The sequence below is a fragment of the Montipora foliosa genome, chromosome 3 (genome assembly GCF_036669935.1).
Source record: "Montipora foliosa isolate CH-2021 chromosome 3, ASM3666993v2, whole genome shotgun sequence".
NCBI classification, from domain to species: Eukaryota; Metazoa; Cnidaria; class Anthozoa; order Scleractinia; family Acroporidae; genus Montipora; species Montipora foliosa.
Window position 1 is genome coordinate 12,359,796 of NC_090871.1, and position 12,500 is coordinate 12,372,295.

The 12,500-nt window shown below is 39.4% G+C and overlaps 2 protein-coding genes across 2 annotated transcripts in view; one reads left to right on the forward strand and one right to left on the reverse strand.

Moving 5' to 3' along the window:
• The window catches only part of LOC137996795 (uncharacterized), a 13,502-nt gene extending 1,203 nt beyond the window's left edge, over positions 1 to 12,299 (reverse strand). Inside the window, exons 1-3 of the mRNA XM_068842378.1 lie at positions 11,905 to 12,299; positions 1,307 to 1,663; positions 1 to 955 (exon numbers count right to left, since the gene is read on the reverse strand). The exon at positions 1 to 955 is cut by the window's left edge and continues 1,203 nt beyond it. Of these exons, the coding sequence (XP_068698479.1) occupies positions 1 to 955; positions 1,307 to 1,663; positions 11,905 to 12,199 (1,607 nt within the window). The 5' untranslated portion in view covers positions 12,200 to 12,299. The remainder of the gene's footprint in view (positions 956 to 1,306; positions 1,664 to 11,904) is intronic.
• LOC137996794 (hormonally up-regulated neu tumor-associated kinase-like) overlaps positions 11,992 to 12,500 on the forward strand; it is a 15,781-nt gene continuing 15,272 nt past the window's right edge. The window contains exon 1 of the mRNA XM_068842377.1: positions 11,992 to 12,129. Coding sequence (XP_068698478.1) covers positions 12,100 to 12,129 — 30 coding nt within the window. The 5' untranslated portion in view covers positions 11,992 to 12,099. The remainder of the gene's footprint in view (positions 12,130 to 12,500) is intronic.

Consider the following 12,500-nt stretch of genomic DNA (forward strand, 5'->3'; position numbering starts at 1 on the left):
AATCTTCGTAGAACGTTCCTCCTTGTACTTTCACGACGCTTCAAACTTTCTCTCTTGTGCATTTTAAGGTCCATCTTGGCATCAGGCGCGTTTCGCTTGAACCTTCTCCCAAATTGACTAAACTCTGGAAACTCTTCTTTGAAGACAATCACAGGCTGTAGTCCTGAGGGTACTCTACCGCCACTCCTAGTGGCCTTCAAGAACGACTTCATCGCAATTCCCGGACTCGGAAGACTTACTCCTTGCGCAAATAAACCAGAGCCCCACAACTCGCTGTCTGTGCCATGCACCAAAGAGCACACATTGCCACTTCTGTCAACTGCAACCACTCCAGATGAGCTTTGCTCATTCCGTTCCATATCCATTCCGAGGTTTGCAACAATTTCTCTCATGAGCTCATTGATGCTTCTCATGTTCTCGACTGAACCAATTTTGTCCCACATCTCCTCGGCGAAATCCCTCGCTTTCCTATGAGAATCGTGTACATCTATGCCAAAGTGTTCTCTCAGGAGTTGTTTTCCATTAGGTACACCGTGGGTGAAAAACGAAGTGAAAGAACTAAGACGTCCAATAGATGCCAGCCAAAAAAGCTTCGTTGCGTTCGTTAGGTAAGAGTCAGTAGAAGTACCAATCCCGGCCAACTCCATTAAGTTTAATTTTTCCACAAGCTCGGCCCCACCCCATTCCACGCCTGACGTCATTACGTGATATCTCTGATACAAGGTGCTTGCGGGCTCGGGTGATCTTATGTCATAAGCAGTCATATCTTCCATGGTGACGTAACCCTCCTGGCCTTGGACAGTTTCCACCATATCCTCAGCCCAAGGACCCCGGTAAAAGTAACCCTTGCCATGTTTCGCTAAACGCTTGAGAAACTTGGCCAGTTTTGGTTGCCTAAATCGCTCGCCAGCTTTGTATAAATTCTTTGTCTTGGGGTTGGTAAAAATATACTTGCCTACAAAGGTAGAATTTAATAATTTAGGATAAGAGTTTCCCTAGCATTTATCACTGAAAAGAAACTTTTTATCACCACAGCGTCAATTAAAAAAAAAAACTGAAGGATTTTAGCCCTGAACATCTTCAGTTTCCGAATCGTATGTCCGAGAAGAAGTTCCTTGCGAATACATTTCTTTCCTACTCACAATCATGCCATGCCCTGATTCTGACAGTTACGCAATTAACAAAAATTAGTAACACCACGTTAATCTTAAATTAAGAGAGTAAATTATGCTGGCTGAGAAAATCGCCTGAAGACAATCAATTTAAGGTCCACTGGCTTTCTTTATTACCCCGTAAAATAATGTACCTTCTTTGGTGCGAAGAAGTTTGCTCGGGTTGAAGTTTTTTCCAATTTCTTTCGCTAAGTGAACTGGTAGCTTGAAACCTTTCGAGGCAAAGTACATCGCGGGCTCCAACAGCTTAGATAGCGGCAACAGCCCATATTTCTCCGAAGCTGTTGATACGGCTGCGATGAATCCTGGGATTAATACTGAGGCTCCATTACTTTGGTCCGAGTGATGATCAGGGATCTGGGCTGCGTCTACGTAGTAAGGTTTGTTCCAGCCTCCGTCAATGTTGTAGGTGTCGCCTGTTGAGCTGTCGAAGTATAAGATGTTGGCTATTCCTGCATAAGACACGTGAGAGCCAGCTGCAAGGGCTATTTCTATAGGAAAACAAAAGAAAAGCCATTCACTCAGAACTAAATTACTCAAATCTAAAGAGTTTCAAGCTGTGTTCATGCACTGAGGAACCGAGAGGAGCCTCGTGCAAATGGTGGCAAACTTGAGAGTGCGCAAAAAGCCAAACATTTGCTTTAAAGGAAAAGTTTCACAAAAGTACATTGGTGAGAGAAAGTAGAAAGAAAAATCATGAGCTCTGTAAATAAGCTTCAGTCATATTATCATTTTATAGCCACTTAACGTATTAATTCATTGATAATCTATAATTAAAAACCATGAAAATTTTGATTAATCCACGGACATGCAATACAGTTTTTTTTCTCAAGTAAGTATCTTGGACTTAAAAACAATCGATGAATGTGATAATGAAATGAATGCTGATGTTCAATGATTAAACAATTGACCATCACACAATTACACTGCAATAGTAATTAATTCACAGAAGAAACACCCAGCGCGGCACTATACTGTATTCAATAAGGTGAAAAATGGCATTAGTCTCTTAAGGCCGATTTACACGGCACGATTTTTGTCGCATGCGACAAGCTCACGACAGGCCTACGACATGACTTACGATTGCCGCAGCATTTTAAAACATGTTTTAAAATGCTACGACAATTTTTCTGACGTACACAACAATCGTAAATCATGTCGTGGGCCTGTCGTAAGCCGTTGTCGCATGCGACAAAAATCGTACCGTGTAAATCGGCCCTTACAATACCACAAGAATAATAATTGCTAACACCTACAATGACGACAACAGAACTTAAATCATCTGAAAACCATGAACATTTGAGTAGGCAAAGTAACTCCGACAGTAATGCAACGAACCATTCTGTCATGACGAGACTGTATAACAGCATTACCGACATTACGAATATCAAAAAAGTATGATGATTTCTCTCGTATTATCTAATTGGACTGCCCATAGGTACGCCATGCGTGCCTACTTTTTACTGGATGATTCACAGACTCGTGCCCAGTCGCTTCTCTGTGCTCTCTCATCTGTTAACCGAACGGTTTATCGCCAAGTTCACTTTCTTTTTGTCCTAACAGCCTCTACTTTAAATTTCGCATTTTATGTCGAATTACCTTCACAGCTAAACAAGATAACAGTTGGGTAAAAGCCAAAAGTGAATTAGATAAAAGTGTTGTTATGGCATGGGTGGGCTCCCTTGCACAGTCATAAATGAGTCTATTTTTAGAATACCCGTTCCCGCGAAAATCAGTTGATGGCAGAAGCAGTCACGCGTGACATGGTTTCTTCTGATTGGCTAAAATTGGTGGCCCTTTGTTTGTTTCGCGCGCAAAGTGTGTCTAAAAATAAATCCATTTGTGACTGTGCTGGGGCGAGGCCCCAAAATGATAGATCAACACTCTCATCTAATTCACTCTTGGTGAAAACAGACTGATGTGGGTACTTGAAACCTTGGCTGAATGACTGATATCAAGGTTATGCAAGGGTGAATTAGACAAGAGTGTTTCTCTATCAATTTCAGGTCTTGCGCCAGCAAAGTCACAAATGGACTTACTTTTAGATACACTTTCGGCGCAAGACAAACAAAGGGCCACCCAATTTAACCAATCAAGAGAAGCAATGTCACGCGTGACTGCCTCTTCCATGTTTTTTCAAGGACATGACAACTGGTTTTCGCGGGAACGGAAGCCCACCCATGCCATAAGAACTTTCTCATTCACTCTTGGGTTATGTTCACTCACATCTTTTGTTAGTCAAACTCAAAACTCGTGAAGAAGAGTAGCATCGACCAAAAAAGTGACGTTTTCAGTAAGAGTGAGTCTTTCATACTACTCTTCAAATATAAAAAAAAAATAATGGGTAGTTTCAGCTTAACTAATCAGTTTGAAAGAAGTCGGATACACAAGAGAAGATCTTGTGATGATTTAATTAATTCTTTTACATGTTTTCCCTTCCCACTGCCGGAAATCACACAATAACCATAGAGGGATATAGCATCTCGCTTACCGCAGATCGCAAAATGTCGGACTTAAGGAGGCTCCCTAGAGTCTAGTATGGCGCGCAAAGCCTGAATCGCGCGTGTTTTTCTGTTTTGTTTTATTTATTTTTTTGTGACGTCGACGCGACCAAATCTGTAAAATTAACTGCTAATTTCTCGCGTTCCCTTCGGTATTTTTTTTAATTGGCTCAGTTCTAACCATATACAGTTCCTATCAAATCCCCTATATTTGATCTAACCGAGTATGTTTAGAAAAATGACAAATTACAGAATATTGGCAAAACCACCTGAACGACCTTGACCTTTTTACTATTTTAAAATGTCAGGCAATATCATTCCCATAATGTGACAAAGAATAAAAATATTTTTCGTAAACTCTGCCCCGTTTACTGGGGATAACACTTTGAACGATACTCAATCGATAAACTCGACCGAGCTTAACTATTTTATTCGTCCTGTGAATTCACTCAGTTAAAAGCTACTCTGAAAACTCTAAGCGAAGTTCCAATTAATATACCGCATTCTCTGGCATTGTGATTGGCCGAGCACTTAAAGTTATTCAAGGTTGTGTCAATCATGGAACGATGATTATCTGGAAATCATAAAATCTATGCCTATTTATCTTGAGACCAAATGTCAATCAGAATTCTTAAGACATATTCACCGCGGGAAATTATAAATATTAAGGAATTTAGGCCAAAAATAGAAATATAGCTGCCTGTCATTAGATGTGATGTTGCCATGATAACGGCCATAATCCAAAGATTAGCACCCAAAAATAAGCTTTATTATATCGGTACCCGTACTGGTAAATCTCTACAAGGAAAACTTTAAGAGAAATTAACTAGGTTTCCTTTTGTAATTCGTACCCTGTTTTGTAATTCGTAACCTGCAAGTACTCTAGGGAGCCACGTTAAATCTGTTAAATTTGCGTTTTGTCAATAAGGGGAGAAACTTGTTTCGCTCATAACTGCGAAGATCATAGCTTCACTTGATTTCATATCCGCAGTTCATATATGATTTATTTCATATACCATTTCATCACTGATTCATTCCTCACGGGACCATTACAACCCACAAATGACCAGCTCCCAACGTCAGTGGCTTCATAGCTCAGTTGGTTAGAGCGTCGCACCGGAATCGCGAGGTCACGGGTTCAAACCCCGTTGAAGTCCTGAATTTTTCAGGCTTCTCTACGCAATTGCAGAAATTGCGTTCGTAACTGCGAAGATCATAGCTTCACTTGATTTCATTTCTTGCTTATTAACTATAGTAACTTCTCACACGAGAGAGACGAGTTACAATAAGAAAAATTTCTTGCTTTTTGCCATTTGCAGTTTGTCGTTTCACATAAACGCCATGCTAAATCTCTCTAATAGGGAGTATGAGAAACGTCGACGGCTACGGTAACAAAAACCTTTCGAGATTACTTCATCTCGTTATAGTTAATAGACGTAGGCTGGTTATGAAACTCGACAAGTTTCTTTGTTTCATGTTTTTGTTCGCTTTTTTGGCCTTGACCCTGCACAAAAAAACCCGACAAAAACACGCTTTTTTCGGCAGGATAACCAATCAAAAGCTTCGATTAATTTATTTTAAATTAACAGTGAATTAACTTGCGAACCAAAAACAAGAGATTGTGCAGGGTCAGAGTCAGTTCAACATCTAATTGCGATTGTATTGTTCCTGCTTTTGAAATTCCCTGGGTTTCATAACCATCCCTAGATTAACTATTATCTCGTTTACCTTACACAGTATGGCCTTAATAAGGTCTGATATTATATACATAACTCGAGTGGCTCGAGCCGAGAAAGGCAGGGGCACCCAACGAATCTGTTCCTCACATTATCTGTTCCCCAGAGGAATCTTGCTGGCTGGCAAAAACACAGGTGTTTTGATGAGCTGGCTGGGAAATTTATTATTGATAGAGGTTTTGCCTGGGAATTACTGACTTTTTTTAGCATTTCAACCCGAGCTGGCTGTAGAAACTCTGAAGACTGAGGACGACTTCAAAAAAAAAAAAAAAAAAAAAAAGAACCCCTTCCCTCTCCCAGAGAGTAGTCACAAACATACGACGGCTGGTCAGAGTGATTGCGCTTGCGGAAAAAAAACCTGTTTTGTCCCGGTTTTGTCGCCTTTGTTCGGTCGTTTTGGATCGAGGGATTTGAAAGCGCGCGGAATTCCTGGCTGGGAAATGAATTTGATCAGCTGGCTGGGAAACCAACCAATCTTATCTAGCTGGCTGGGAAATTTCTTGTGTGTCTTAACTGGGGTATAATAATACATTTTACAACAAATTGGTCGTTGGGTGCCCCTGGAAAGGGTGGAAGATTTACGGTAGACTTTCAAATACCGGACCAAAATGGCGGAAGACAAAAGAACCATTGTTATTCCGGATTTGCCCTTGTTGATTAGATATTGTTATGTTCGCTTTGTTCTTTTGTTTTATGGACGTTAAGTAGTTCGGATTCGGTATATGAAAGACAAGCCAAAATTTAATGTTCCATGCTTACTTCAAGTTGCCGTCAAAATCTCAAATTTGTTTATCTCTATTGTTGCTGTTGTTGTTTTTTGTTTATTTTGGAGAGGGGTGTTAAGAATAGAGAGATTTAACATCACATTTACGTGATACGGCAAACGTCGGCTTGCCGTTTCACGTAAAATAGAGAGATTCTTTAGCTTAGCGTGACCCACGGCAACTCGAGTATTTCGTTGTTAAAAAACAAAAACTCGGAGTCTTTAAACACTCTAGTTGTAGAAAAAGGCGCTGTATAAAATCCTTACCCGTCAAATTTTGAGCGTTTCGATGAAGCTGTTTTGTCGGTCAACAGAGTCAACGTGAGTTCATGAAGAAAATTGCGGCGAGGAGTCAGTTATGAACGATCTATAACCATGAAACCTAAAATTCCTCCTTTGACATACCAGAAAATGCTTCTGCGGTACTTTTTTGCCGCAAACAACCGCTTATGTAGAAGAAAACGAGAAGAAAATTTCATGTATACGGCAAACGCGAAAATGCCTACTTTCACGTAGAAACGGCAAGCGGCAGCCGGCAAACGTAGAAAATGGCGGGAAAATCATGGTCACGTGGTCACTTTTGCCGTTCGGGTTTCACGTAAAGATGATGCTAATCTCTCTCTTTTTTGCCATTTGTGGTCAACACAAGGCGTGCCCGTCTCGTCTCTACTACTGCGTTTTCCTTAAGAGCGTGCTTCTATTGAAAACTGTGGGCATGTATGGTAAAACAAAACAACTAGCGAATGTGGATTTGTCTACTGGCATCTCAAAAACAGATATTTTAATTTGCCATGCGGTGATATTACGCCAGCTTGACTTTCGGCTCGGAGTAAGATGTGCGCCGATTTGATGAGCGTCTCCTTATTCACTGAGTCATCATCACCAATATCACTTTCGATCAATCCTACGGCTAAATCATTGGCAAGCTTTTTGCCCCTAAGTAATAATTTAGAAACCAATGATTGATAATAAATATGGCAATCTAAATTTAGATTTTGCAGGCTCAATTTATTTATTAATCAATGTCACCGTTTAAGATTATCAAGGTTATCATGAAGGGAAAATGATAAGGAATCGGCTGTTTTTCCAGGATAGTACGGTGCCCATCTGATAAACGCAAAGCACAAAGAGCTCCGAGATTAAGTTTTTGCAAAATAAATTACTATAATAGCAAGTAGAAAAAGATTGAGTATGATCATATTTAATGGTGGGACTGGTTATGAAACCTAAACCACAATCTTTTGTTTTCGCTTCGCACGGGTTCGCAAATTAGTTGCGCATGATTTAATGCTTTCAAGACCAACATGAAACAAAACGACTTGTCGATTTTGATTTGATTTCTTTGTACAGTCTCTCCGATTAGTGCCCTAGAGCTAGAAGACTTGGCAGTTTATAAAGATGATTACTATTAATTGCACTTTATTTCGCTTTTAGTGCGTGCGAGTCTTGAGGCGAAAACGATTTGTCCATTTTCACGTAAATCAAACTCATTCATCTATTTTGAATGTTGTCGCTCGTGGACTTGCCGTGACAGCGGAAAACAGCAACTCAAAAGTGAGCTATTGTAAATTGAAGCAATTATCATTATTAGCTTATTAGTATTTAGAGTCGGTGCACGCTTGGTGATCTCCATCAGGTTCTAACGATGTATTTTAATGTCGAGGAGCGTTCCCAAGGACAACAATGACATGCATCGACAACGTCATTTTATTAAAATACAAATTGCCGTTAATGATCACTGTAATCGTCATTAAACTTCCACCGTCTCCTAATTCTCCCTAAAAGGTGTGGCCGAACTAGGGAATGAATAAATTATTCTGAGGTGTTAATCCATGAATCAAGCCGAAAGTTGATTGTCACGTCGGACATATTAAGAAATTAAAGAGAACTCATTTAGCCTAAACTGAAAATAACGCTTATTCTAACACTTAACCTTCATTTTGGAATGTAGCAAAGGCTTGGACCAGAAGCTCATGACCCTGAAGCGATTAAGTCTGGTTCAGAGCTGGGGATTTTTGAGTTTACAAACTTCCTTATTTGGATAAACGTACCTCGCGCATTTTCCAGCGCGTGCAGCTTGGATCTTAATTTTGTCCATACTTGGGCACAAAATTGGTGTCTAAAATCCCCTGCTTTGTTCCAAGGAAGACAGTTGCAAGTTACACTCTCCAAGGTCATATGCTTCTGCTTGGACTTAGACAGACACTTTTTGTTACGGTCGCCGTACTGTGAAACATGCTCTGTTAAGTTCACGGATCAAAGGCAAAAAGACCGTGAACCTCCTGGTCTAAGCGGATTGTTCCCCTTAATGCATACTCCTCACACTGACTAGCATGAAGTTAGTTCGAACATGCAACCTTGAGTGATAATACTCGGAGTAGACCTGAAGCGTGCACTTGAATTTGAGGGGGAACTTATTGACCGGTCCATGTGATCATTTAAATAGGAACCACTGAACACTGGAGAGCTTTCGTGTTCAGATGTGTAATGCCCTTGTTTTCTCAACAAGAAAGAAGGCCAAAAAGATCGTGATTCAAACTAACAGCGGAAAGGAGGTGTTGAACTTTTGACATCGAAGTAAAATATGAGCAGACTCTGTTGAACGGATCAGTGTCGGTGAACACTGAGAGTTTTCGTGTTCAGATGTGTAATGCCCTTGTTTTCTAAACAAGAACGAAGGGCAAAAAGATCGTGATCGAAATTAACAGAAAGGAGGTGATGCACTTTTGACATTGAAGCCGAAAATATGAGTAGACTCCGTTGAACGGATCACTGTCTCGGTGAGACAACTAGTGGTATAAACCCGGTATAAAGCGATTTCCAAAAAAAAGAATCCAATTGGCAGCTTTCAGCAAACTACTCTGTTTCATAACTTCAAGAAGTCAAATTGTCAGAGAAAATTGTCGAGATGCTGATAAGATTCCTTACCTCTCCAGGCAACATAATTGTCTTTTGATGATCTGAGCGCTACATAACAAAACAGTTAAAGGCTTCACTTGATGACTATCGGATTAATGAATGTTATCAGAGAAGTAATGGCATCTGACCTTCTTGCAATTTGCCCAGAGATTCCATTCGAGAAAACTCGAGGCTAAGTAATAATTTCTCTTGAGATTTTTCCTTCTCAACAATTTTGCTGTCTCGTGAACTAAGCATGGACTACGCAGAACTTAAGTTGATTTGCGGGAAGAGCAAACCACTGAAGGATGAAATTCGATGCTCCACTTATCGATTTGTTAGCGTTAGCTCGCTCCAAATCAGAGTTGCAGTAAAATGGTCGCGCTTTGCACAAAATTAACTTTTTCAAATGAATAAATATCATTTTAACTGAGTTATATCCGGCTTGATATCTTGCAATCTCTTTTTAATGTCTCAAAACGTAAAAATTCGATTGCCGATGTTTCTTTTAAGGCTTGGATGCCATTTTCTACCGGGGTGACTAAATAGAGTATTTACTTGAAAAGTTAGTGAGAATATTAGTATTTTAATGTCGTTAATGCCATTAGTGGTTGGAATAAAACTCACGCATTTAGCGATATTTTTTTACAAATTTAACTTAAGTTTCGCACACATAATTAAAAAAAGTATTTTAGTCAGTAGCAGCGAGATATGGTTTTCCTCAGTTCTCAGAAGTATGGATAAGACATAAAAAACAGCTTGATTTAAAAACCTGATATTGCTTTGATCTTAGTACCATGCGATTTATCGAATGTGTTGTAGAGAGTCGAGCTGATGACAAATGGCTTGCTAGTTCATTGAAGACGCACACGTACTTGCTACACTGTTTTTTTTTTTTTACAAGAACAATCAGGGTGAGCGTTCTATTACGTTTTTTATTATATTTTGGCGATTTGAGACTGAAAACGTTCTTAACATATTTCTTAACGTTCTTTGATACACTAAGTTCGACTACAAAGTGAGTTGTTCTTCAGTGTATCATACAATGAGAAATTGTCCTGTTCGACTACAGTTTTATATTTCTCTTACCTTTATTTACACAACTCACAAAAACAAACAAAAAGAGCAAAATAAAGACGTTCTTAACTGACACGCAGCTTGGGTATGTTCTTAAAATTTTTGTTAATCTCAGGCTGAACTTTCTTATACATGAAAGGTTCTTATGCAAAAGGGTGTGCTTCACTACCTGCAAAAGTGGTGTATACTAAAAGTAGTGATATTCAGCAGGATCAAATCGACCGGAAACGTCAAATTCTAATGAGTCATACCGTTCTGAGTTACGATAACTGTTATCAAATCATACACATTTGTTTATCGTTTGATAAATGATGTCTTGCTCAAAGACCCCCTGCTGCTCTAAGGACACGATATATAGAGTGCTTGCTCTTCCTAGACGAGATTATGTGTTAGTCAAAAGCTTTCAGATTCTATCTGCTTATACAAATGGAAAGCACACGACTCACATCAACCAACTTTTGCTCTTTTTCTTAATTGTCATTTTTCCTTATTTCGTCATTTTAAAAGTCGTCAGTTCGTGAGTTGATTTTTGTAAAGAAACGAAACCACCGACGTACATGTAGCGAAAGGTCCAAAATTGTTGAAAGTTTGAACAACAATGATAACATATTTATTGGGGTTTAAAGTTCTTAGACAAAGTTCGCCGGTTGTCTCGCAGCTTTTTTGAACTTCGGTCAATCCGTTTACAACTCCTTTATTTTTTTACCCGATTCGTTTTTATCAGGACCTTATCAGACTGACCTATGCCACAAACTCGCATATTTTTGTTATGTAAAGTCCGTTTTCACACGTGCGGGCGGAATTAAGTTGTTTCTCATCGTGTGCGGCATGGTTTTAGCTGAGAGGCAGTATGGCTCAGATATTCTTGGTTCGAATCTCTCTCTGGCCACCGGCTGAACACGTCCTTGATGGTTCCGAATTTTAAACGACCAATATTTGTGCCAAGTGGCCGTGTACTGTCAGTTGAGGTTTTTCAGCATGTTATAGAATATATAAAAATACCATCTATAATGACACAACATGGATGTGTTCCTAACGGCCTTTCTAGGCAATTTTTTCCGTATATGAGAGAAAATGGCTGAACTAACTTTCTTTACGGGTGCTGCAAGCTGTAATTCCCCCCCTTAAAAAAATCATAATAATAATAATAATAATAATAATAATAATAATAATAATAATAATAATAATAATAAATCCAGCTATATGTCGGGGTAAGATGATGAAATGGTAACAATTTTTCCTCTTTCGTTCAAAAATAGTACACAAACAAATAAATAAATAAACAGTAAAAAGGGGAACCAAAGAAAACCGCCGAAAAGAAGTGACAAGCAAAGGGTGTTTTGGTTAGTTCTTGATTAAAAACATATAACCTTCTTTTTATGTCTAGTACTTTGCGAAAATTATTATCTTGAACCTTAAAACTTTTGGTTGGAGTCATGAAAACGCGCTGAAATACAAAGAAGCCGCTTGAGTAAGGAGGGAAAATGCGCCAGCAGTTTCTTTTTGAAACTATGCAAACCGGAGACAGCCTTAAATCATGAAGACAAAGTAACAATGGCGACTTCATTTCGACGCCAGTGATTCTTAATCTGCAAATCCTTTAAAACTAGGTGTTACCTCTCAAGAAAAATTCTTTATCTTCCGTATTTGTAAATGAGAGGAAACCATCGTCTGAAGTGTGCACTTTGTTCGTTTCGTAAGCAAGAGTTATCTTTGAGACAAACTAAAATTGAATTCAGTGGATGTCTTTCACTTACCAGTCAGAGCTGTTGTTAAGCAAGCATCCATCGCGTTCCCGCCTTTTCTTAGCGCCTCTTTTCCCGCGTGTACTGCCAACCCGTTGTTTGTTCCGGCCACCATACCTTTTCCGTCGCTGAAAGCCAACGCTTTTGGACGTCGATGGGAATTACTTAGAGACAGAGCTTCAAGTCTTTGAAAGTCTTTGGGAAACCATGTCTTGGGCGAGAATGAGACACTTTCAGGTGAGAGCGAAGCTGACCTTGCACAAAAAAAACCCACAAAAAGAAATAGTGCAATTCTTCGTGTATTCATGGTAACGCAGTTCGCAGTCTAGTCAAGCAGATTCTATGGGATAATCACGAAACAGTTGTCTTGGTTTTATACCGTTAATGCGTAATTTAATAGTATAGTTTTTGTTGCCCTGTCGTGCTTCTATACTATCTCTAAGATCGGAACTTAATCGCTTTGGAATGTGACACTTTGAAGTGCATTAAATGTGCAATATTGCTAAGACATGCGCGCGCACCCCCGAAAGGTAATTAGACAAGCGTGAACTCTTCTGACACTTACATGACGAAAAGCGTTTGATCAGATTTCAATTAATAATTATTTG